At 44.0% G+C, this 24,180-nt stretch overlaps 1 protein-coding gene across 1 annotated transcript in view; it reads right to left on the bottom strand.

The window, feature by feature from the left end:
• LOC130116876 (rho GTPase-activating protein 26-like) overlaps positions 1-24,180 on the bottom strand; it is a 169,351-nt gene that overhangs the window by 87,026 nt on the left and 58,145 nt on the right. The window contains exons 2-5 of the mRNA XM_056284964.1: positions 11,572-11,667; positions 8,348-8,409; positions 7,804-7,875; positions 74-175 (exon numbers count right to left, since the gene is read on the bottom strand). Of these exons, the coding sequence (XP_056140939.1) occupies positions 74-175; positions 7,804-7,875; positions 8,348-8,409; positions 11,572-11,667 (332 nt within the window). The remainder of the gene's footprint in view (positions 1-73; positions 176-7,803; positions 7,876-8,347; positions 8,410-11,571; positions 11,668-24,180) is intronic.

Here is a 24,180-nt window from a genome sequence, read left to right on the forward strand (position 1 = left end):
ATGGATGGAGCAGTTCAGATGTATGCTGACAAATCACAATACAGTAAGCGCATGCATGCAATCACAAACTTACTTCATGTAAATGTGACTCCTTTTTCTTTGCTGAAAGGCTAAGGTGCTTCTCCAGTACTGCACAGTACTTCTCAGTCTCTTTGTCATATTTTTTCTTGGCTTCCTGGACCAAAGAAAAGTAAAAGACCATAATGTTTAAACGTCTGATAGCCTGGATCATATGAAATAAGCATAACGTAGACCTCTGTTGGCCATGTCATGCTACATCAAGAGAGGACAATCACCACCATGAAATCATCCCCCTGTGTGAAGTTCATCGCAAGGTATCGTTCATCTGAGCCCAATAAACCCATGACTTGAAAACATGCTTCTATTTGTCAGGAGCCTCTTTAAGAGTAATTTGATCGTGACCATCGACTGCAATCCTCCATAAGCTCCGTCTTGCTGGAAAAAATGAATTATTTCCCTGGGTTTTGGAGAACAGAGCAAGCCAAAAGTTATTAAAAGTGAACAACTATAAAGCTGTATATGATCTTGCTCAGGACATCCCATATTTCCAGTCCAATATAAGACTGGTAAATTCACCAAGGGAAAACACAGCTGGTCAGAAAACAAAAGGCTGTTTCATTAGAGCGCATATCACCGAACAAGTATAGAGAGGGATGGAGAAATGAACAGACTGAATCATGGATGAAAAAGCCTGGGAGAAGTAGAGGAGGGCTTGTCTTTTTCAGTCTTTAAAACATAGAAATATAGAAACAAAACGGGGAAAGTGAGCAAACGACAAGGCAAGAGAGACACAGTGAGAGAGAGAATGGGGGAGAGTAGTCAAAAGAGAGAAAGAGGAGAATGGAAAGAGAAATGGAAATAAAATCAGAGGCTGGCAAAAATAATGGACATAAATGCAGAAAAAGTCAAAGGAGGAGTGATGCTTTTTGCACCAAATCAGATTGAATTAGGATGAAGGTATAGCTGCACGAAGGAAGATGCAGACAGACGGAAAACAGAAAGGCAGAGAGAGAGAGAAAGACTGACAAACGCCGAGAAAGACGAAACATAGAAAAAGTCAAAAAGAAAGACAGACACAGACATAGACAAAGAGCAACAGGTGTCAAGAGAAAGACAGACAGATAGAGAGACAGGTTTGGGCAAGACCTGAACATACGGCAACAGAAGAGGACCAGATCAGGAATGGGTCACGCTTTCTGAATACCACCATCTCCCAGAAAATCAAGTCAAGTAAACTCAGTTTTATTTGTAAAGCCCAATATCACAAATTATACATTTGCCTAAAGAGGCTTTTACAGCAACACAACATCATGTCCTTAGACCCTCACATCGGATAAGGAACAACTCCCTAAAAAAAACACAAAAAAAAACCTTTAACAGGGAGGAAAAAATAGGAAGAAGCCTCAGGGAGAGCAACAGAGGAGGGATCTCTCCTCAGTTGACCCTCATTAATTAGTTTCCTGTTGTCATTCCACTTCCTGTTCCTAATGGATTACATGACCAAACAAGGCATATTAGGGGTTTGTCAAGAAACTGAAACGATTTTAGATATCTTAACGTAAGCGTTGGACTCCACATCTATATAGCAGAACTATGTGAAGAAGATAACATCATCCCCAGAGCGCAGGATTCAAGGTGCAATACAGTTTATTATCCCTCACCTATCCTCTTGAAAAGATCTTTCCTTTCTCACGACGGCATATGAACACTAATTGTGAAATTATGAAATGTGTTCATTATGAAATCCACTGCTGGGCAGCCAGGAAGCATATTAGTCTATTCTATTGCCTACTAACACGGACACAATTGGCCATGTCTGCGGGTGGGAAGCCGGATGTGGGTATGTGTCCTGGTTGCTGCGCTAGCACCTCCTCTGGTCATTCGGGGCACCTGTTCGGGGGGGGGGGGACTGGGTGGGAATAGAGTGATCCTTCCATGCGCTATGTCCCCCCCCCCCCCCCACTGTCAGGGGAAAAGAAGCAGCTGGCGACTCCACCTGTATCGGAGGAGGCATGTGGTAGTCTGCAGCCCTCCCCAGATCGGCAGAGGGGGTGGAGCAGTGACCAGGACGGCTCAGAAGAGTGGGTTATTGGCCAAGTACAATTGGGGATAAAAAGGGGGCAAAAAATCCAACCAATAAATAAATAAATAAATAAAATTGAAATCCACTGCTGCATATTCCTGATTTCTTTGCCATATAATACCATAATGAACCTTCATCTATTTGGCAAACTAGAGAGCCACAGCGGTTTAGGATGCATTCTGTCTACTAATATGATAGTTTGGCCTCTCACAGCCAGTGTGTCTCTGGCAAATACGCGGCAGCGGCAGTGGCAAAAAAATATACCAAGAGAGATTTTTGTTGGTTGGTATGTCTGATTTTTTATTATTATTTTTATTCTGGAAACAAAAATGCTTCTGACCAGTGTGATCTATATGATGGTCTGGACGTATTCCTACAAGCCCAGAGTCTCCATCCCAGCCATCATGTCCCCACTGTTGAAGTCACATGATGGTCTTTTATGGCCTGGCCAGGACCAACAGGAAGTGGCTCTCTCAAAGCGGGAAGAACATACAGCAGCTGCATACATCATTAGAGATGACAAACGGCCGTTCTCAACAATACGGCCTCTATGGCAAGCCCAACTCTCAGTGTGTTTGTAGATTCACTATGGAAAACATGACGGAGAGGACTTTTTCTCGGGGTATATTCTCTCCCTTGTCTCCCTCTTTTATGAGCTGAATGTCCTCATACAAAGGTCAACAAAACCCCGCTGTCCAATATCCGGCCCCAAAAATACATCCATCCATTATCCAGACCGCTTATCCTGCTCTCAGGGTCGCGGGGATGCTGGAGCCTATCCCAACAGATATTGAGCAGCAGGCGGAGAGACAACCTGGACAGGCCGCCTGTCCATCACACAGGGCCCACCCACACACACACACACAAACACACACACACACATTCATACCTAGGGGCAATTTAGTATGGCCAATTCACCTGACTTATATGTCTTTGGACTGTGGGAGGAGACCGGAGCACCCGGTGAAAACCCACGCAGACACGGGGAGAACATGCAAACTCCACACAGAGGACGACCTGGGATGACCCCCAAGGTTGGACTACCCTGGGGCTCGAACCCAGGACCTTCTTGCTGTGAGGCGACCGCGCTAACCACTGCGCCACCGTCCCGTCCCAAAATAACATACCACTAGTTAATACACAAAACATTTAACACAGTCCATGTGTGTGATCCATACATTACATCTTGACTTCTCCGTCATCATCATCAAGTCCAACAGAATGAAGAAAATGTTAAATAAAAGCTGTTGAAATTGAAGTTTCTTTCAATACAAGTGCATTATCGGTGAGCAATGGGTAAAACCTGCTCGTTGCATTAACCCAAGGTGTTGACACTATTGCCCAGAGGGTGGCAGTATGCTACCACTGTCACAGCTGAGACTCAGGGGCAACGAATGTGATCCGAGAGAGACTGGTTCACATGAACTGCACAGGAAATATTATCAGCATACTATTCATAACTATCTACCTTGAGGTGTTCTGTCGTTGTTTGTTGTTGATGATATTGTAGTTGTCTGTTTGTTTATCTGACAATTGCTGTATGGCGCACCGTGAATTTCTGTAAAGACTAATAAATCTACCTACCTATGTATATCTATCTATCTAGCTATCCCTCCAACTATAACCTCAAATTAAAATGACTAATCTCACTCACTGTCAGGTTTGTTGCCTGTAACAAATCGCCGCCTATTTCTGAATACAGCAAATGTAAATTTAACAGTCCACTTTTACTTGTTTCAAATGTATAATTGTTTTTACAATACTTTATTTACCATGGAAGCCATACGGTTTTATGCATAAATTTCAAATGAACATTTAATGGGGGGGGGGTAACCTCTACTTTTTGCTAAATAACATCATATCGACTGAATTTCACTACTTCCATTTGCAGTCAATGAAACATGGGCAGGAGGAAACTGCATCTCACTTCAAACTAAAACCAAACACCTTTTACTCAGTACGCCGAGAGTAGCTGTTTCACGGTGGAGGTCAATTTACTTTCAAGGAAGGGTTCAATATATGTCACAACCATCCAAGTGCACCGCAAAAAAATATCACTCTTAAATCATTTCATACAAAATAAATTCTCAAATTACCAAAAATAAGTCGTGACAGTACAGAAAGAGACATAAACTGTGAGCTCCTACTGAAAACTTTCCACGAGCCGTGTTTTCTCTGGGATCAAGTTTTGTTTTCTTGATGCTGCAGGGGTGATTACAAACCGTCTACCTTGTTCTCAGACACTGACGTATCTTCCTCAAATAATCTCACCAATAGATGAATCTGCACTCACAACAATTTCACCTTTCAACACTGACCGTATTTCAACACTGACCGTATGGCTGACTGACTTGTTAAAATCATATCAAGGTGAACATTAAACAAAGTGTGTGATTTCACTCACACTTGTCCGGTCTGACCGTGCTGTTTCTTAACAGCTATCTAAACCGGGTGGAGATGTTGTTGGTATGTTCAGGGCTAAATGGGGATTAGTACATCACTCTGGTGACCTGATCACACAGATTATGTGTTCACTTCCTAATCTGGCCACCATGCCATAGTATACAAGCAATGACCTGCTATAGGAGAAATGGGGGGGGGGGATTATATATTTAATACTGCACGTATCAGCAGACCCCCCACGGACAGTCATCTAGGTCCTGTGTTGAATGACAGATATAGGGCTGATGCACTGTGACCTGAAATATGAGGATTAATCAAACTGAACGTCTCCGCCTGCTGCACGCGTCAGGGATCTCCAAAACGACTCATACTTCTTAGACACTGCAATAATGGTGTTAATGTCAATTACGGATTAAAGAAAAAAAAATGGTCCATGGCATCATTTCCACCATGAAAACAAGCTGGAGGCAGCAGTTACATAAAAAGTCACAACCATAATTCAGACAGAATGGCGGCCAACTTGATTTCATTCAATGTTTTACGCCAGCATGTCAATTTCTTAATGAAAATTGCGATGGAAAGTGACAAAAAAGAAGATTCATTTGAAAACACAAACCATGAAGACATGTATAACACTTCCTCCTAGTTTATTTTCAGGGTTTTTTGGATTTTTTCTCCCTTTTTCTCCCCAATTGTATCCGGCCAATTACCCCACTCTTCCAAACCGTCCCGGTCACTGCTCCACCCCCTCTGCCGATCCAGGGGGGACCGCAGCCTACCATATGTCTCCTTCGATAGAAGTAGAGTTGCCAGCCGCTTCTTTTCACCTGGCAGTGAGGAGTTTTGCCAGGGGGACATAGCGTGTGGGAGGATCACACTATTCCCCCCAGTTCCCTTTCCCCCCCCTGAACAGGCGCCCCAACCGACCAGAGGAGGCGCTAGTGCAGTGACCAGGACACATACTCATATCCGGCTTCCCACCCGCAGACACGGCCAATTGTGTCTGTAGGGATGCCCGACCAAGCCAGAGGTAACACGAGGATTCGAACCAGCAATCCCCATGTTGGTGTGCAACGGAATAGACCGCTACCCTACCCGGACAACCCCTTCCTCCCAGTTTTTGTTCACACAGGGGAGTTTAGATATCGTTAACATGTTTGTATCATGGGAAAAAATGTTATTTATTTGCATACATGTACTTGTATTTTATGATGACAACATTAAAAGTATTAAACTTTTATAAACTTTTTCAAAGATTATTTTTTTTATATTTTACACCTTTATTGGATAGAGACAGTAGAGTCAGAGAGGAAATGGGAGGGAGAGAGGGAGAAGGGTATGACCTGCAACAAAGGTCGCCAGCTGGATCTGAACCGGCGTCGTTGCAACCATGTGGTCATGTGGTGTTATAAACTCTGATAAAATATTGAGGTAACAAATCGGTAAACTATCAAGCTTAATTTAATTATTTGTTTGCTTCAGATTGACATTTGCAGAATATTCAGACAAGAGCACCAAGACCCCAAGGAACACACACAAGACACCCCATTGCCCAGCTTGGACCCCAAACCATCCTCCTCACCCCTAGCAGCACTGTGAAGTACTCGGTTACATCTGACCCTGTTGGACAAGCTAGGTGCACCATTCTGAAACAAGCTATATGAACCACAACCAAAGAAAGCAGAGAAGGGCAAAATGAAATATTAGCTTTAAACCAACTGCTTCCAGGGCTATTTGTGTTTGGAAGTCCAAGAGCCTGCAAGCATGATCAGAAATCCAGGTTCCGCTGTCTTATTGGTCATCACTAAATCATAGTCTCAGTTAAGTGCAGTTCAGTTCAGTTAAGTTTTACCTAGTTCAGGTCGGTCCAGTTCAGTTTAACTCTCAGCTCAATCCGTTTGCACAGCAGCACTACATAAAGACTTGGAGTTAGACAGCCCTGGTTGGTGGCTTCACTAGCTGAGACCCTCTGATATCTTAACTGACACGATTATGTCTTCCTCTAATCTCCCATTCAGGTCATAGTGTGATGGTAGAACCGCCCTGGTGGTGGGGTGGGGGTTGACACATGCTGAATATAAACTGCATTTTATTAATTCTAATCCCTTTATTCCAGACCATTGTATCCCTGTAAGGTCCCAACAGTAAGGCTTTTCAGACCGAGTCTATAATTCGCTTTTTGTTAATGCAATCATATCGGATAGAGTTGAGCAAAGGTAACAACGACATCATGTTCAAGCTGCTATGGGGAGTTTGGGTTTTTTGTTGGCTTTACATGACAAAAGCGGTAGTGTTTCACAGGAGAATTACTTCATTGTCACAAAGATTTTCATTTTCCCTGCGGCAGCTTGTGCATTTGTTTTGAAGACAAGAGTGAGAGATGCAGTGGTGTTTCTGGAAATACAGGCCAAGATATACAGTGATGAGGTAACGTATCTCTAACTGCAGCTATGCATCTTATTGTAGCTATGTATGTCTTTGTTTTTTGGGGAGGAGTTTTTTTCCCTCCCTATTTCTCCCCAATTTACTTTGGCCAATTGCCCTACTCTTCCAAGCCATCGCGGTCGCTGCTCCACCCCCTCTGCCGATCCGGGGAGGGTCTGCAGACGATCACGTCTCCTCCAATACATGTGGAGTTGCCAGCCGCTTCTTTTCACCTGACAGTGAGGAGTTTCGGGGGACGTAGCGCATGGGAGGATCACACTATACCCCCCAGCCCCCCCCCCCCGATCCGGAACCCCAACTGACCAGAGGAGGCGCTAGTGCACATACCCACATCCGGCTTCCCACTCGCAGACACGGCCAATTGTGTCTGTAGGGACGCCTGACCAAGCAGGAGGTAACACGGGGGATTCGAACCGGTGATCCCCATGTTGGTAGGCAACGGAATAGACCACCACGCCATCCAGACACCCTATATATGTATTTTAAGATCAAGATTAAGACATACTTTATTAATCCCCATGGACAAATGGATCCTCTGTGTTTAACCCATCTTAGCCGTATAGCTAGCAGCAGTTATCTCTCTGTGCCATAAATCGTTTTGTCAGCTTTCTTGGGAAATGTGTCCCAAGACAAGCGTTTGGAATCATTGCATGGCAATATCCGATCTTCTCGCAAATGATCTCGCTTGGATATGTCAGTCATATCGGGGCATCAAAATTAAAACAAGACTGACAAATACAAAGTGAAAAACTCCTTGGAGCAGCTTTACCATTACCATGTCTGCCGGCATCAGGCATGTGTGCCAGCATGTAGTAAGTGTGAGCCCTGGTTGTGTAGCGTCTCCTCCTTACCTTTGCTGCACTGATTTGCTCCTTTCTGAAGCGCTCTAAAGGCATGATCAGCACGTCGCTGGCATTCTCAATCTGAAGATAAACACATGCAGGTGCATGCACACAGCAGAAAAACACCCACAAACAACCCAAACACCAAAGCCACACACACACACGCACGCACGCACGCACGCACACACACACACACACACACACACACACACACACACACACACACACACACACACACACACACACACACACACACCAAGGTTGTTGTGTAGCCACAGTATAGAAAATGTAAGCAAACTAGAAAAACTAAAAACAAACAAGCTGCACAAATGTACATACACATAAACACATTAAAAAACACGTATACTGACAATAAAGCTAACAATATCATCGGTATTAGTGTTTCTCCCAATGTCATATTGCTGGAGTGATTGTTCTGTAATATGCGGGGTTAGTTAACTTTAAAGAATGGATAAAAGAACTTTGATTTCTCCGCTCCCTCGCTTTTTGGGTTTGCATCCATTTGTAAAGTATGGCATGTGATGTCACTCACCATCCGCGTCCTCTCATCTTCAAGATTCTGCAAGACTCCTGCAAACTCCTGCAGGGATTTGGCTATAGAGATACAGAAAGAGTGAACGAGAGAGAGAGAGAGAGAGAGTTGGCATCTTGTCATGGCAATAATGATGGTGGTGCTTTGTTCTCACTTTTGGACCCCGTACAATTTCTACCATTCAATCTTATAACACAGCAGAGCAATAGGGTAGAAATAAAAGCAAAGTTTGAGGCTTGTTTTCCACCGTGCTTTCTCTCTGAGCAAAGCTAGCAAGCTACTGCTTGTTTCCCAACCTTGCGGCGAGCCAAGCATGACTGCATTGTTTTGGGTCAGATTTTCCACTTCAACTGCCTCAGCCTCCCGCTAAAACATGATACACACATGCATAAAATGTTGGTTAGCAGATAAAGGGAACATGTATCGTAATGCACGTTGATGTACACTAGTGGGTGAAATAGACCTAGATGTTCACAGTCAGACATGCAGTCAATTACAATCAATTCTCTAATCACATTCCAGCGCATGCACACACAAGCAAATACACTATTAGGTACACACACACACACACACACACACACACACACGTTTATGCAGCTATTCTTATTAGGACATTGCATTTACTTCCATTCACTGTGGACAGTCTAACCCTAACCATAACCAATTCCCATCTTACCCCTAACCTTAACGAGAACATCACAAATTACCTTTTGCCTCATTAGGACCAGGCTTTGGTCCCCATGAGGACTACTGGTCCCAACAAGGTTAGTGTTTATACCGGAAAAGGTCTCCAAAAGGTAACAAAAACACACACACACACGTAAGCAACACACACACACACACATAAAGGCATACAAAGAAATACACACTAATACAGCTCTCCAGCACAAAGGCTCAAGTTACAGCGCTTGGAACCTCAGTTAGATATTTTTAAAAGAACAATGAACTTAAAAACTATGCCAGGAATGCATTAAAAGCAGAACACCAATTTAATAACTCTTATAAACGGTAATCAAACCTCCAGATGGACCTTATCGCATGCTCTGGATAAATCAAATACAGTTAATGCTACTGTGTAAAGAAATATTTAGAGATATACTTTAACGGTGTCTATCAGCTCATCATCCCAGAGCGAGAGATCAACCTCAGTCAGTGTTATTAGTCTCACAAGGAAATTAATCTCATTTTGGAAGGTAAAAGAGCAACACAGAAGTCAATAACTGTTTTATGACCCCTGTCCACCACAATCTAACACTACTGTCAATGGACACATCGATGGTTGTAATTTTTTTTTTTTGGATGAATAGTATTGTGGGGGTAAACCTCTTAAAAAAACAGTTTGGACAAAGATAACATAAACATCCTAAGATAACAATGATAAGGTGGGGTTCAGTTTAACTCTAGGCTGTGCTGGAGAGATAGCGAGGTTCACTTTAACAACAGTGACGGGTGGGGCAGGGTGACTCCAGAGCCATATGCACCAGCAAAGCAAGGCAGCAGGGAGGGTGTGGGGAAAACTGCACCCTTCCCAATGTGGTGTACAGACAGAGACAGAGATAGATAGATAGATAGATAGATAGATAGATAGATAGATAGATAGATAGATAGATAGACAGACAGATGAGAGCGAGAGAGAGAGAGAGAGAGAGAGAGAGAGAGAGAGAGAGAGAGAGAGAGAGAGAGAGAGAGAGAGAGAGAGAGAGAGAGAGAGAGAGAGCGAGGGAGAGAGAGAGAGAAGCCAGGTCAGGCTGACCATCTGAGCATCCAGAGACTGATTATTATGGCTACTATAGCCACAGTCACACCAGTATACCTTCGATATATTCTTTTTTCTTTTTTGGGGGGGGAGGGGGGATCACACTACCCCCCCCCCCAGGGGGAACTGGGGGGGGAATAGTGTGATCCTCAACAGGCTCCCCGACTGACCAGAGGAGGCGCTAGTGCGGCAACCAGGACACATACCCACATCCGGCTTCCCACCTGCAGATACAGCCAATTGTGTCTGTGGAGACGCCCGACCAAGTCGGAGGTAACATGGGGATTTGAACCAGCGATCCCCATGCTGGTAGGCAACAGAATAGACCGCTGCAGTACCTGGATGCCCTACTTTCGATATATTCTGTATTTTGGTGTAACAGTGTAAAAGACTTAGCTCTATTACAGTATCCATAATAAGTCCTTAACCTAGTTGCATTTAACCTTGGTCTACAAAAAAAGAGATCCTCAGGCATGTACATGCATGTAAACATAGCCCATGGGATGATTTCTGTATGGAGAAGGCAGCATAGGTATGATGAATGCAGCCACTATAGAAATCCAAAGTCCTGCTACATCCTTGACGCAGTACCACTACAAAGAAGACTGACCCCGCCCCACCGAGAACAAATTAGCCCCTACATCCTTAATGCCCCCCTTTCCATCTTCATTCCCTTTCCATTACCAGGAATAAGGAAATTGTCAGGAAACCATTAAAATCCCTTGTACGACGCTCCTTGTGCATTATGTCTAAGGTGTTAAATGTAACCAGCTCACAAAGCCGAAGTGCTTGTATGTGCAAACTCAAAACAGATTTTTGAATTTGATTTTGATTCATAATATCTGGAAAAGAATAAGATGTATTAGCTTCTGCAGTAATCATAAAACATGAATTTGAAATTGACGAACATTTGAGGAGGTGTCCATAGTTACGTTTTATTGTTCCCCAAATAACTTTGCACATGTGAAGTGGTGGGATGCTTGCATAAATACACCAGGGACATTTTAAAAGTAGGCACACTTGGAAGTATTTAAGGATATAAAGAAAAGGATTATCTAAAAATCTAAGATGTTCTGCTTGTAAAGCATTATAAAGTGAGGAAGTGGGTAAAGCAATTGGAAAAATAAGTAACTTTGCAGAGGATGCTTACTATCTAGTGCAAAATGTATAAGCTAACAATATAGTATCTGCAGATATAAGGGTATCTACACACTACCCTAGTGTTAAGAATCACTTTGCACTCCCTCACTGAATACAGTGAGGGAGTCATTTCTTACGGCATCTTGGTGAGGATATCCAGATACAATGATATTACTCATGTAGAAATAGGGTGTCGAGGACCTATTGCTGATGACCTGTCTTGATCTAAGCGATTCTAATTCAACGAACTTCACCTATTTTTGAACACAAGAACCTTTCTGTTTTGCTGATCCAGTGACTGTATTGGATTTCATGCAAGCAAGCTCACCTATGCAAATCTCATCATCGGTCTCGGCATCTCCGATACACTGGAACTTGAACTCGTTCAGCGACTCAGCAAACTTCCTCTTGGCCGTGGACAGATCTGAGGGAGAGAGAGGAGGAGAGAGAGAGAGAAGAGGCCATTGGGTTTATCTCTCATTTTGTTGGGGATGACACTGGAAAGACAGACTATTGGGCTTTGGGCGGATGTGATGAGTCACTTTACAGAAGCAGTTATTTCTTAGAGTCCACTTTTCTTTAAGAACTAATGAATGGTTCACTACCAGTACTGTTCCAGTGGTCAGCACCACCCTACTGTAATTTACAGTAAAATGTGGTCTACACACTGTAGATGTGATGCATAAGGCAACATGATATCATTCTGTGGTTAAGGACCAGGTGGAAATACCGAAACATGGATGGTGACAGTGGATCTCCAGGTTAGTTAACGCCGGAGGGTTGACCATTCCTTTAACTTGTACAAAAGGAGTGCATGCTGGGAGGTGAGGACTTTCATCCAATGAAAACTCACATTAGCCAAGCAAGGCAGTGGAAAGCCAAGGGGAGACAGATACCCTTAAAATAATTTATGAGGCATTAGGAGCTCCTGGAAAGCAGAGAGCTGCAGCCAGTTCAGCCTCATTCAACCTGAGAGAAGGACTCAAAAACAGTCACCTGGGCTGCAATTTCCCTGCTAATGTGCTGGCTGCGGCTCTCCGGGCACACGCCAAGGAAACAGACGTGGCGAGAGAGCAGGAGAAGGAGAAGGAGAGAGTAATACAGAGATAGAATAGAATAGAAGAGAGAAAGAGAGAGAGAGAGAGAGAGAGGGAGAACTATGTGGCCAATCGAACACAAAAAAAAATCCCCACTTCTCCCAAGTCCTTCTGGAGAGAGCAATATTTGCATCAGAGTTGCACTGCATGAACCGTATTCAGACACAAAACGAAAGAGAAGGAAAGGGTTGCGTGGCGATAAAGGTGGGAGCCATGGAGAGGACAGTCTAGGAGAGGAAGAGAGAAAAATAAAGGACTGAGAAGAGAGACTAGGCATAATTGGCCATATTCGTGTAAATACCACCGGTCCCTCATGCAGATCTGTGTGTGTGGAAAGATCTGCTGCCGGTTGCCAGTCTGAGAAATGAAACACAGGCCCTGCTGTTTAGGATCTGCTCCCTGAGATACTGGACCCCCGGCCTTGTTGTAGGGAATACACAGCCATACGGGTGCACGCACACACACACACACACACTCTGCTCTCTCGCCAGGGACTGACTGGACAGCACCATAAGATGACAGCTAACAGTGACTCATTGGCTCTTTTGTAGTAAAAACAACTACAGTTCGACCAAACCAAGGAAGCAAACTAAACCACCACGGATAAACTGTAGTTTCACGTTGCTACTGTCCAGCAAACGATAGTAACATTAATAATAGAAAGAAGAAAACAAAAACTTGGTCTTAGTAAGACACCAGTGTTGACATTTCACGGCTCATTAGCAATTAGTATAAACTAGTGTCGGTATCACAACATATAACATAAAACCAAATGTCACACACACACAAATAAACACAGGAACAGATAGCGGCTGTGAGAGAGGTCCAGCTTTTCCACTGGCTAACACAGCAGAGCTGTCATTTAAGGCACCAACTCTACAATACACTACCTAATCCCCCCCCCCTCTCTCTGGATCTCTCTCGCTGTCTCTTTATAGCTATAGCTACCTCTCTCTCTCTCTCTCTCTCTCTCTCTCTCTCTCTCTCTCTCTCTCTCTCTCTCTCTCTCTCTCTCTCTCTCTCTCTCTCTCTCTCTCTCTCTCTCTCTCTCTCTCTCTTTCTCTCTCTCTCTATATATATATCTACTCATATATTTTCATAATGTGTGTGTGTGTGGTGTTAGTGTGTGTGTGTGTTAGTTAGAGTAGATAGCGGGACCGAAAACTAAAGCATTTATGATCCTAATTCTTTTTGGAGGTGGTAGGTATTGTCTCAGAGACTAAGGGAAAAATCCCAGAAAATTAAAATTATGCATAAATATGCAAAATATGCATTTTTCTAAAAATGGCTAAAAACCACTTTTCTCGGCATTTCAGATGATTCTGAGCATTTGGGGGGAGGGAGTTGGAGTGGGGGGGGGGTTTAGGGGCAGGGGGAAGGCGGTTAGCTGGCAGGATGAAGAGGAGGGAGATTTAGACGGGTGGATAATCAAACCGCTACATTGTAGCGGGGTTCTTCTAGTATATATATATATACTCTCTCTCTCTCTCTCTCTCTCTCTCTCTCTCTCTCTCTCTCTCTCTCTCTCTCTCTCTCTCTCTCTCTCTCTCTCTCTCTATATATATATATATATATATATATATATAGCGAGCAAGAGAGCGAGAGAGTATATATATATATATATATATATATATATATATATATATATATACACTCTCGCTCAATCTCTCTCTCTCTCTCTCTCTCTCTCTCTCTCTCTCTCTCTCTCTCTCTCTCTCTCTCTCTCTCTCTCTCTCTCATCATATCATCTGTGCAGATTTTCCAGTGGTGTTATTAAAAAGATCATGCTCTCTCTTTCCCTGTCTTTATCCATTTTTTTTCCAGATTCATCAGCCTCTCCGTTTTCAAAGAGCTACACCTTCTCATCACGGATTAAGCCTACCTAACATGTTCCACTGGAGCCTCTTCACCAGAGCACTGCGAGATACCAGGTAACACAGCCTCATTCAGGTGACCTGGGTGGAAATCAGATCCAAGTGTTACCACCACATGCTGAGCTACAGTACATGTCCTTCTCTGATTTTCTTTTCTTCCCTCTGCTTCTCCTTTTAGGATTTCTACCCCCCCCTTTCCTTCGTATTCTCCCTCTACACCTTCCTGCCACTGACATTTCCTCTCAACACCACGAAAAGTGAAACTCGACTGCCTGCATTAATGCATTTGCCCCAAATCTGGCTCGCTCTGCAGAAATGTGGAAAACCTGTGCTTGTCACTGATCCACCAAAGACTGGAGCGCGTCTCTGACGAGGGAGAGATGAACAAAACAACTGCCCAGGTTCAAACTCAAAGAGGGAAAAAAAACGAGACGAGAAAGGGAAAAACTCCCTCCGAGTGGACACAATTGCTGCAGAGAGGAAGACAGAGAGACAGGCAGGAAGGACAGCGAGGTCCAGGAATAAGGTTCAATCATGAGAAACTGAGAAAGAAAGACAGGGCGAGAGAGAGAGAGGATGGTCAGTAAAAGCGGGAGAACCATCGACACTGAGATGAATGCACACGATGACACGTGAACGCACAAACCACCACAAGGCAAGCAGGGACCCCGTTTTACTTCTGGACATTGTTAAGACACAGTGTAATAGCTGAGTCATAGTTGAATGTGATTCAGCTTCTGAAGAAAAAAAAAAGTACTCAGATTACATTTCAATTTATGTGGCTGTTTAAATAAACAGCCATAAATTCAGTCGAACCTTTATACAGCAACTATGGCATTGTGAAAACATGTTTTAATAGATTTTTGACCGGTCGAATTATCCCCCCCAGTGTAACGCTGAACACTGCTAGAGGCCTGTTATTTATAATGATACAGAGGAACTTTTTCTTTATTATGGGTACATCCTGTAAATTGAAAAACAGCCCGCTCCAGTTCCCGATTCACTAGCATGCAGAGATTTACAGTCATTTTGATAATTTCTGAAAAAGAAGAAAGAAATTACGAGCTTAAAAGGAGATTTTTTCCATCTTCAGGAGTGCACGGCTCCTCAGTTATGGGCGGTAGAGACGTTCAGATTTGTCAAAATCTGTTTGCTGATAGTTACCACAAACCACTGCTAGCAATGATTTATTTGTTACTAATTTGAGTCCGCTGTGAAAAATAGGGATCATCTTGCGTTTGGCAGTTTTTGATTACCCTTTTCCATACTTGTACATTCCTTTTGTAATAAATAATTGGTTATTTTGGATCAAATTGCACATATGTGTTGGTAAACCCTGTATGAAAGCCAGACTTACTCCTTCCCCTCAGTTCCCTGTCTGTGAAAGACAAGGTATACCAGAGCAAACGTCATTTATTTCTGCCGGTGACACAGCTCCCTGGAGCAATGTAATGGGTTGTTTGCTCGTCAGAGTTGCTGACTGAACACTAAAGAGTGCCCCCGGCCGTTGATAAGGGCGCCGTTTTTCACACACACTTTTAAATGGCATTTCATTATTTGTGTTGGCAAGTTGGGTGAAGTTCTCTGAGGAGTGTGACGTAAGGCTATGTTGGAAAAACTGATGAAAAACAAATGTGTTGGTGCATTTCAGTTCAGGTCCCCAGCCCCCTGGCAGGGGTCTCATTGTTGACACAGGTGAACGATGGGACGAGGCCAAACAAAAGTGTCTAATTTTCACTGGCTCACACACACACACACACTGACACGTCATAGATCTAATAACCGTCCTCATTGCCGTGTCCTCAATAGGCAGCGACAACAAGGGATATGCTGACAAAATGTTTGCATACATGTAAACTTACTCATACACAAAGGTGAGCACAAAGGCTTGTACACATACATTGTGTGTGTGCCATCAACACGGGCACATCCGACCACATGCATACAACTAGCAGTACCCACTCTTTGTTGGCAAAAAAAACCAAACCAGCTAAATGCGACACACACACATATGTACACACACACACATATATATACACACACACAGGCACACACACAGAGATCAGAGATGAATATAGTCTATAGTCACTCTCTCAACATTTAAAAAAATAAAACCACATTGTTGGCAGAGCTAAATCCCTCCATGCAACCTGTCCAACACAAACAACATACTAATAATGATAAAAGTTTTAAAAAAAAAAGCACACTCTGCAGCAAGTACCCTGTCCAAAGGGGCTGTAATGTAGGAGAATGTCGACTTGCAGATGTTGGTTTAGTGAACAGCCTTTTATGGGCTAAAAACGAGTGGCCGCAGATAGCAGTGACCGTGCCGGGGATTTCTGTTTTCAGTGTCCACGTCGTTGAGACTTAGAACGACACAGCAGCAATTTTTAATCAATTACCATGTGGACAACACATTCTACAATTTTTATCATCAATAGTTGTGTTATTTTCAGTGTTATTTTCATCTGCTACTTGAATTCTGTCTAGACCCACTGCAGCATGTGGACCTGTTGACCATATGATAAAAATCAAATTGTCCTGCAAGGAAAGGATTTCAAGTATTTTGAATATGCAGTATAAGATCTGGCACTGCTGAAGATTGCCTGCACTGCTAGAGAACACCAAAGGAAGAAGGCATGCATGACATACAGCCGTTACTGGTGTCATGACTGCATGTGTGTGTGTGTGGGGGGGGGGGGGGGGGGGACTGGGACTGGTAGAAAGGATAGCAGGGGAAAGCAAAAACTAAAAATATCCTTGACACCCGCATCTTTAGTATACTCCCCCTGTTCTCTCCCACTTAGATGACAAAATTCCCCCCATTCTTCTCCTCCCACACACACACTATCAGCCACTGCCTCAAGAGTTCATAGACCACATAATGGTGTCTCTCACACACACACACACACACACACACACATGCTTCAATATGCAAAAGACAAACGCTTATCATAGGTTTGTATATGCGTATAAAAAATGTGCAGCTGTGCACTACATTTGCTTTGGTAGCCTATGTGTTAAACTCAAAAAAATAAAAAATAAAAATTGAGGCGCACATGTGCATGCTGGATTAACACAGGCACAACTGAACACTTGTGCATATGTGTCCACAATTGCACATATTTCTTCTTTTTCGTCTCCTTTCGGCTGCTCTTGTTAGAGGTCGCCACAGCGGATCATCCGTTTCCATCTCTTCCTATCCTCTGCATCTTCCTCTGTCATGCCAGTGAACTGCATGTCCTCCCTCACCACATCCATAAACCCTCCTCTTTGGCCTTCCTCTTTTCCTCTTGCCTGGCAGCTCCATCTTCAGAATCCTTCTCCTAATATACCCAGCATCTGTCCATCGCACATGTCCAAACCATCTCAATCTTGTCTCTCTTGCTTTGTCTCCAAACCGTCCCACCTGAGCTGTCCCTCTAATATAATCGTTCCTAATCCTGTCCTTCATCACTCCCACTGAAAATCTTAGCATCTTCAACTCTGCCACCTCCAGCTCCACCTCCTGTCTTTTCATCAGTGCCACTGTCTCCAAACCATATAACATAGCTGGTCTCACAACTATCTTGTAAACCTTCTCTTTAACTCTTGCTGGTACCCTTCTGTCACAAATCACTCCTGACACTCTTCTCCACCCACTCCACCCTGCCTGCACGCTCTTCTTCACCTCTCTTCTGCACTCCCGGTTACCTTGAACAGTTGATCCCAAGTATTTAAACTCATCCACCTTCACCACCTCTACTCCTTGCATCCTCACAATTCCACTGTCCTCCCTCTCATTCATGCATAGGTATTCCGTCTTGCTCCTACTGACTTTCATTCCTCTTCTCTCCAATGCATACCTCCACCTCTCCAGGCTCTCCTCAACCTGCACCCTACTCTCGCTACAGATCATAATGTCATCCGCAAACATCATAGTACACGGAGACTCCTGCCTGATCTCATCCGTCAACCTGTCCATCACCATTGCAAACAAGAAAAGGCTCAGAGCCGTTCCTTGATGTAATCCCACCTCCACCTTGAACCCTACTGTCATTCCTATGGCATACCTCACCTTTGTCACACTGCCCTCACATCTGTGGTGCTCTTTCATGGCATGAAACCATACTGCTGCTCGCTAATCATCATCTTCCCTCTTAAGCTAGCTTCCACGACTCTTTCCCATATCTTCATGCTGTGTGTGATCAACTTTATACCTTTGTAGTTGCCACAGCTCTCTACATCACTCTTATTCTTGAAAATCGATAACAGTATGCTTCTTCTCCACTCCTCAGACATCTTCTCACTTTCCAAGATCGTGTTAAACAATCTAGTTATTGTCTCCACAGGTATGTCATCTGAACCAACCGCCTTTCTACTCTTCACCCTAATAATGACCCTAGGAAGATGGCGGCAACTCGCATTTATGGCGGCCTCACCCAGTGCCAACTATGCAGTGTTTTTGTCCATGTCTGCATCTAGTTTTGTGTCTTTGTGTGAAGTTTTTTATTTTGTTCATCAATTTTTTTTTTCGTTTAATGGCTGGGAGAGCTGGTGTTGGATCGGCTGAGAGAGCTTATGGCCCTTTCCGGAGCCGTATGGCCCTGCTCGGAGCTGTACCCAAGAGGAAACACTGTGGCAGTCTGGCGGCGGCCTCGCCTAGCATCGACTGTGCAGTGTTTTTGTCTGCATCTTTGTCGTCATGTGGAGAGTGGGGGAGGTGTGTTGAAAGTGTCTGGCTGGGACAGCTAGCGTTGGATCTGCTGTGGGAGCCCGATCTTCTTTGTCTGATGGGCCCAGGGACCACGGCCCCTGCCTGGAGCTGTGCCCGGGGGGGAAACACTGAGGGCGGTCTGGCAGGACGCAGAAGCGGGGCAGGATAAGCTAATTGCTAGCCCATGCAGACAGGCAGTTCCGATAGTCATCCTGGCTGGAGTTTGTTCTCTGGACAGAGGAATTTTTTGGACTGCATTGCACTGAGCGGACTGTGTTGTTAACTGTTTGTGTTTTTGTTCTCTCTGTTTTTGTATGTTTTTGGTGGTGTTGTATTTGAAAAAATTGGATGTGTGTTTTTCTGTGTTTTACTGGACCTGGGTAAGACACTAAACTGCAGCCGCAGGCTGTAGAGGGGTAGCACCTTACCTCAGCAAGGGCCCTTTGGCTAAGGACAATGTCCCTACTGATAGATCTGGTCCTCCTGCATGTCTGTATCGTACTTCCCATGGTGCCAAGTCCAGCCAACACAGTGGGATAGGAGAAGAGAACTCTGATTTCAAATCCACCTGCTGCCTTGTAGGTTGATGCCTCTTTAGGCAAAGGCTAGGAGAAGGTAACTCTGAATTCAAATCCCCAGCACAGTCTACCCAGCTGTCAGTACCCAGAAAGGGTTAACCATGGCGGCTTCGCTCAGTCAACTCGGCAGCGGTTTCGGCAACTGGTAGATCTGTTTGTCAACTTGGCAGCAGTTCTGGCAAAAAGCAACAGGATTCTTCTGCGGTCGTCTCAGCTACGCTGTGCCACTGAACAACAGAACATCTTGCCAAGGGGACACTATAGAACACCAAATAGTGTCATCATCTATGGTGCAGCCTCACATTTGAATGTGGAGATAGTGAATCATTACTATCTTTGTATTAAATTGTGTTTTACTCATTTCGGGTGAAGGTGAGTATATATTTTCCCCCCACTTTCACTACTGTGGACTAGAAAAAATTACATTTTGTTTCTTTGTGTATGCAAGTACATGTAAGAAATTACAATAAATTGTTCCTAATTCCTAATCCTCTTCATAGCTGCCCTCACTTCCTCCTTGCTAATCCACCAAACTTCCTGATTCACTATCCCCACATCATCCAACCTTCTCTCGCTTTCATTTTCATCATTCATCAACCCCTCAAAGTACTCTTTCCACCTTCTCAACACACTCTCCTCACTTGTCAGCACATTTCCATCTCTATCCTTCTAGACCCTTACCTACCATTTCGTTTGCCTTTGCCACCTCTCTCTTCATCTTACGCCGCATCTCCTTGTATTCCTGTCTACTTTCTTCATCTATCTATCCCATTTCTTCTTCGCCAACCTCTACTTTCCTATACTTTCCTGTACTTCCTCATTCCACCGCCAAGTCTCCATGGCTTCCTTCTTCTGTCCAGATGACACACCAATTACCTTCCTAGCTGTCTCCCTCACTATTTCAGCAGAGGTTGCCCAGCCATCCAGCAACTCTTCACCACCACCCAGTGCCTGTCTTAACTCCTCCCTGAACTCCACACAACAGTACCTTCCTTCTTCGACTTCCATTATTTCAACTTCAACCACTGCACATACTGACACACACAAATCAGATACTCGCACAGAATAGCACATCCATATATATATATATATTCATGCAGATTAACAAAGACAGCTACATGAGTCCTCATTTCACTGAAAAAAAAGTCTAACTGGGAAAAAAATAACCTGTTTATCAAGATGTCGGTCAATCAAAAAGATAATGGACTTTTACATCAGTGCTAACATAGTCTTCATGTTTCAAGCTGATTACAGAGTAGACTATCTAAACACCTCTCGAGAAGAGACTGTTTATGAGAATTTAATGTTTGGTACTATGAAGTGCATTAAAAGCAACACTCCAATCTGCACAATAAGTTAACAGTTGAAGGACAGTGTCTCTGACACTAGAATAGGGCATGTGCGTGCGCGCGCACACACACACACACACACACACACACACACACACTTTCTCTCTCCTACCAACTTCTCTTGGTCGGAGTATCGCATCCATATTTCCTTTACCAACACATGAACACTCACACACAACTTCCCTTCACTCTCTGGATTATTTTCATTATCTCACACACATAGCATCTGTCTCTCACCCGCTCCATTTCGTTCTCACACTCCTTTCTCTCTGATACACACTAGCAGCACTGTAGGAAAGACAAAGAGAATTTGTAATTAACTACAACCATACAAACAGCACTGTACAACGGCCATTGCTTCACACAAAATGTGTGCACACACAGGAAGAATGGCTCTGCATTGACATCAACAGGATATCCAACAGTGGCTCGAACTCTACAGTAGCTTTGTTCCACAGCAATGTGAATAGAAACCCCATTCATCAAGACACATACACAAGTGCGCGCACGCACGCACTCACACACACACACACACACACACAATTCCTCTGTGGGGAGGGGACAAAGGCAGAATTCAGTTGGCTGGTTCCTTACATCAGTATTTCCCAACCCAGTTCACAAGGACCCCCTGTCTTGCAGATTTTCACTGTAACCCTGAATAGGTAGGCCTGCTTATACTTACTCGGCCAATTAGCACTTAATTATGTTACATTTGGCACACCTGATATAGTTAAGTGCTATAATATGGTTGGTTGACTAATTACATGCAGGCCTACCTATGCAGGGCTACAAAGAAAGGGCAATGGGTACTTGAAGACTGGGTTGGGAATCACTGTCATATGACCCAGCAGTTCTAAAAGACAAGTAATCTTCTTGAGTTTGTCAAATTACCCAAGATAAGAGTGTGTCATGATCGTAGATTGTGTTTGTATAGCAGTCTTCACAAGATTCACAAGCAGTGTCACAAGAATCTTCTCATTAAGACAAGCCGTCCGATGACGACATAGAAAACCAGAACTTGCGATATTTTACAAAATATAAAAAATTAAAACAAAAAAAAAGCCTCAACTTAACCATAAATGTAACCACAAGTGACCTTTGACCTCAATCTAACCTTAAAAATTTAGATTGTGAACATACTCCTGAGAAGTGGCTTGGCCAAGGGAAAAAAAAAACAGTCCTGTGACCCCCTTCATGCAGAAGTTACAACCCCCCACAATCCCCTTGGCCAGCTTGCCTTTGTTTCCTCTAAAGCCCGAGAGAGAGCGAGAGAGACAGAGAGAGAGATGGCTCCTTCCGGACATTACTATGGTAACAGAAGGTCAAGGGGAAGCTAGGGAAGCTAGGGGGCAAAGGTCACTCTTCGTCTGTCCATTCTGCCTAGTCAGGTTTATGAGAAGCAGAATACAGCACTGCGCGCGCACACGCACGCACGCACGCGCACACACACACACACACACACACACACACACACACACACAAAACCATTGTCTCAACGCTCTTCCTCTGGTCTACTATAGGGTGTGTTGGTGATTAAGGTCATGCTCGACCAGCTGAGCACAGATCCTGTTACTTGATCCTCTGGACCTGATTTTAGATCCATAATCCATCTGTAATATGAGACAGTTGACACAGCTGGAAAACAGTACGACAAAAGTCTTACTGTTGTCCAATAAAATTAAGTCTATACCATCTAATACCTTGTCGGTCTGCATAAGCTAGGTCAAGGTTTAGGGGGCTGAGCTGTGGCTCAGAGCCTGCACAGTGAGCATTATGTTGGCACTGCAGAACCAAGTCGAATAAACCTGCTTTCTTTAGCCGTTTACTCTCCGGGAGGAATCACAATCAAGTTGGAGAAAAATGTTTCTATATTCTTGTCAGTGAAATAAGTTCATTCATTCAAGGGAAGCGACAAAGGAATGCACACTATATGAACACAATATTCAAAAGTAGAGCATCTGATAAATGCATGTTGTGTCTGATTCACACAGGTGATGTGATCTGTATGAAAAGATTGCTCATCTTGCAGGCGAGCGAAAAACCTGCATTTGAATCTTTGTTATTTTTAACTGCACTTCTCGCGAGCGAGAATATCAATTTTCACGCTCTCCTTGTGCATTCGTGGCACAAGAGGAACCAAATCCAAGAGTGTTTTAACATCCCGTCGGTCTGTTGACTGTAACGGCGCGAACGTCAGCAAATGGATAGAAGGAGAGATTGGTAGACATATGGAGAAAAAAAGAAGGCAATTGCCACAGAGGCATATTTCATCACCTTCTTATGGCTGAGGAGGACTGTAAATATGTTGTCAGAGGAAGTTCCTGCCAGCATACTCTCTATTGCTGCTTATGTGACGTGTGAGGGTCCTCAAGCACATCTCTCTGGTTATTTCACATTCTGTACTTGAGCACTGTGCAGTATTTTATCTGTAATTTAAGTTTCTATCTGCTTTGTTCTGTATCACATATACTGGCTGTGGTAGAGAATTTATAATCTGAAGACAATAAACTGTCTCAGTCTGTCTGTCGCCGTGCCGCCCCCAAGTGTTAGCTTTTACAAACATACTCTATCCAAAGGACAGAACTGTTAAGTGCTCATGACTTATGAGCACATTTCGAATACTGCAGGGAAATATCGAGGCCAATTTAACCAAGCTGGTGATCAGCTAACAGCTTTCCATTGCTGTACAGTCTATGAGGGGCTAGTGTCACCAGTGCTGTTTTCTAGACATAGCAAAAAACCATGCATCACAGACAGGCAGCAGTCAGTGGGTGGAGGCACAAGTGAAAAACACATCCATGCTGGATTCAAGCTCCCAAGACTTTGGTTCAGTGTTTAGAGCAGTTGGACTTGGAGTTGGAGTTAGGTTTCCTCCAACAGTCCAAAGACATGCGGGTCAGGTGAATCGCCCATACTAAATTGTCCCTAGGTGTGAATGTTTGTGTGTGTGTGTGTGTGTGTGTGTGTGTGTGTGTGTGTGTGTGTGTGTGTGTGTGTGTGTGTGTGTTTGGGCCCTGTGATGACCTGGCAGCCTGTCCAAGGTGTCTCCCTGCCTGCCACCCAATGATTGCTGGGATAGGCTCCAGCATCCCCACGCCCCTGAAAACAGGATAAGCGGTTTGGATAATGGATGGATGTCTGTCTGTCTGTCTGTCTGTCTGCCTATAGACCTACAAGCTCAGAGCAATACCTAACACCCTTCACACATGAATGTATCAGCTAATGCATCCACATGAACACATGCAGGGAAACACACAGATAAACACACATTTGCACATGTGGCCATGGAGGCATGTGCATGCACACACGCACACGCACACACACACACACACACACACGCACA

This window comes from Lampris incognitus, chromosome 8 (genome assembly GCF_029633865.1).
Source record: "Lampris incognitus isolate fLamInc1 chromosome 8, fLamInc1.hap2, whole genome shotgun sequence".
NCBI classification, from domain to species: Eukaryota; Metazoa; Chordata; class Actinopteri; order Lampriformes; family Lampridae; genus Lampris; species Lampris incognitus.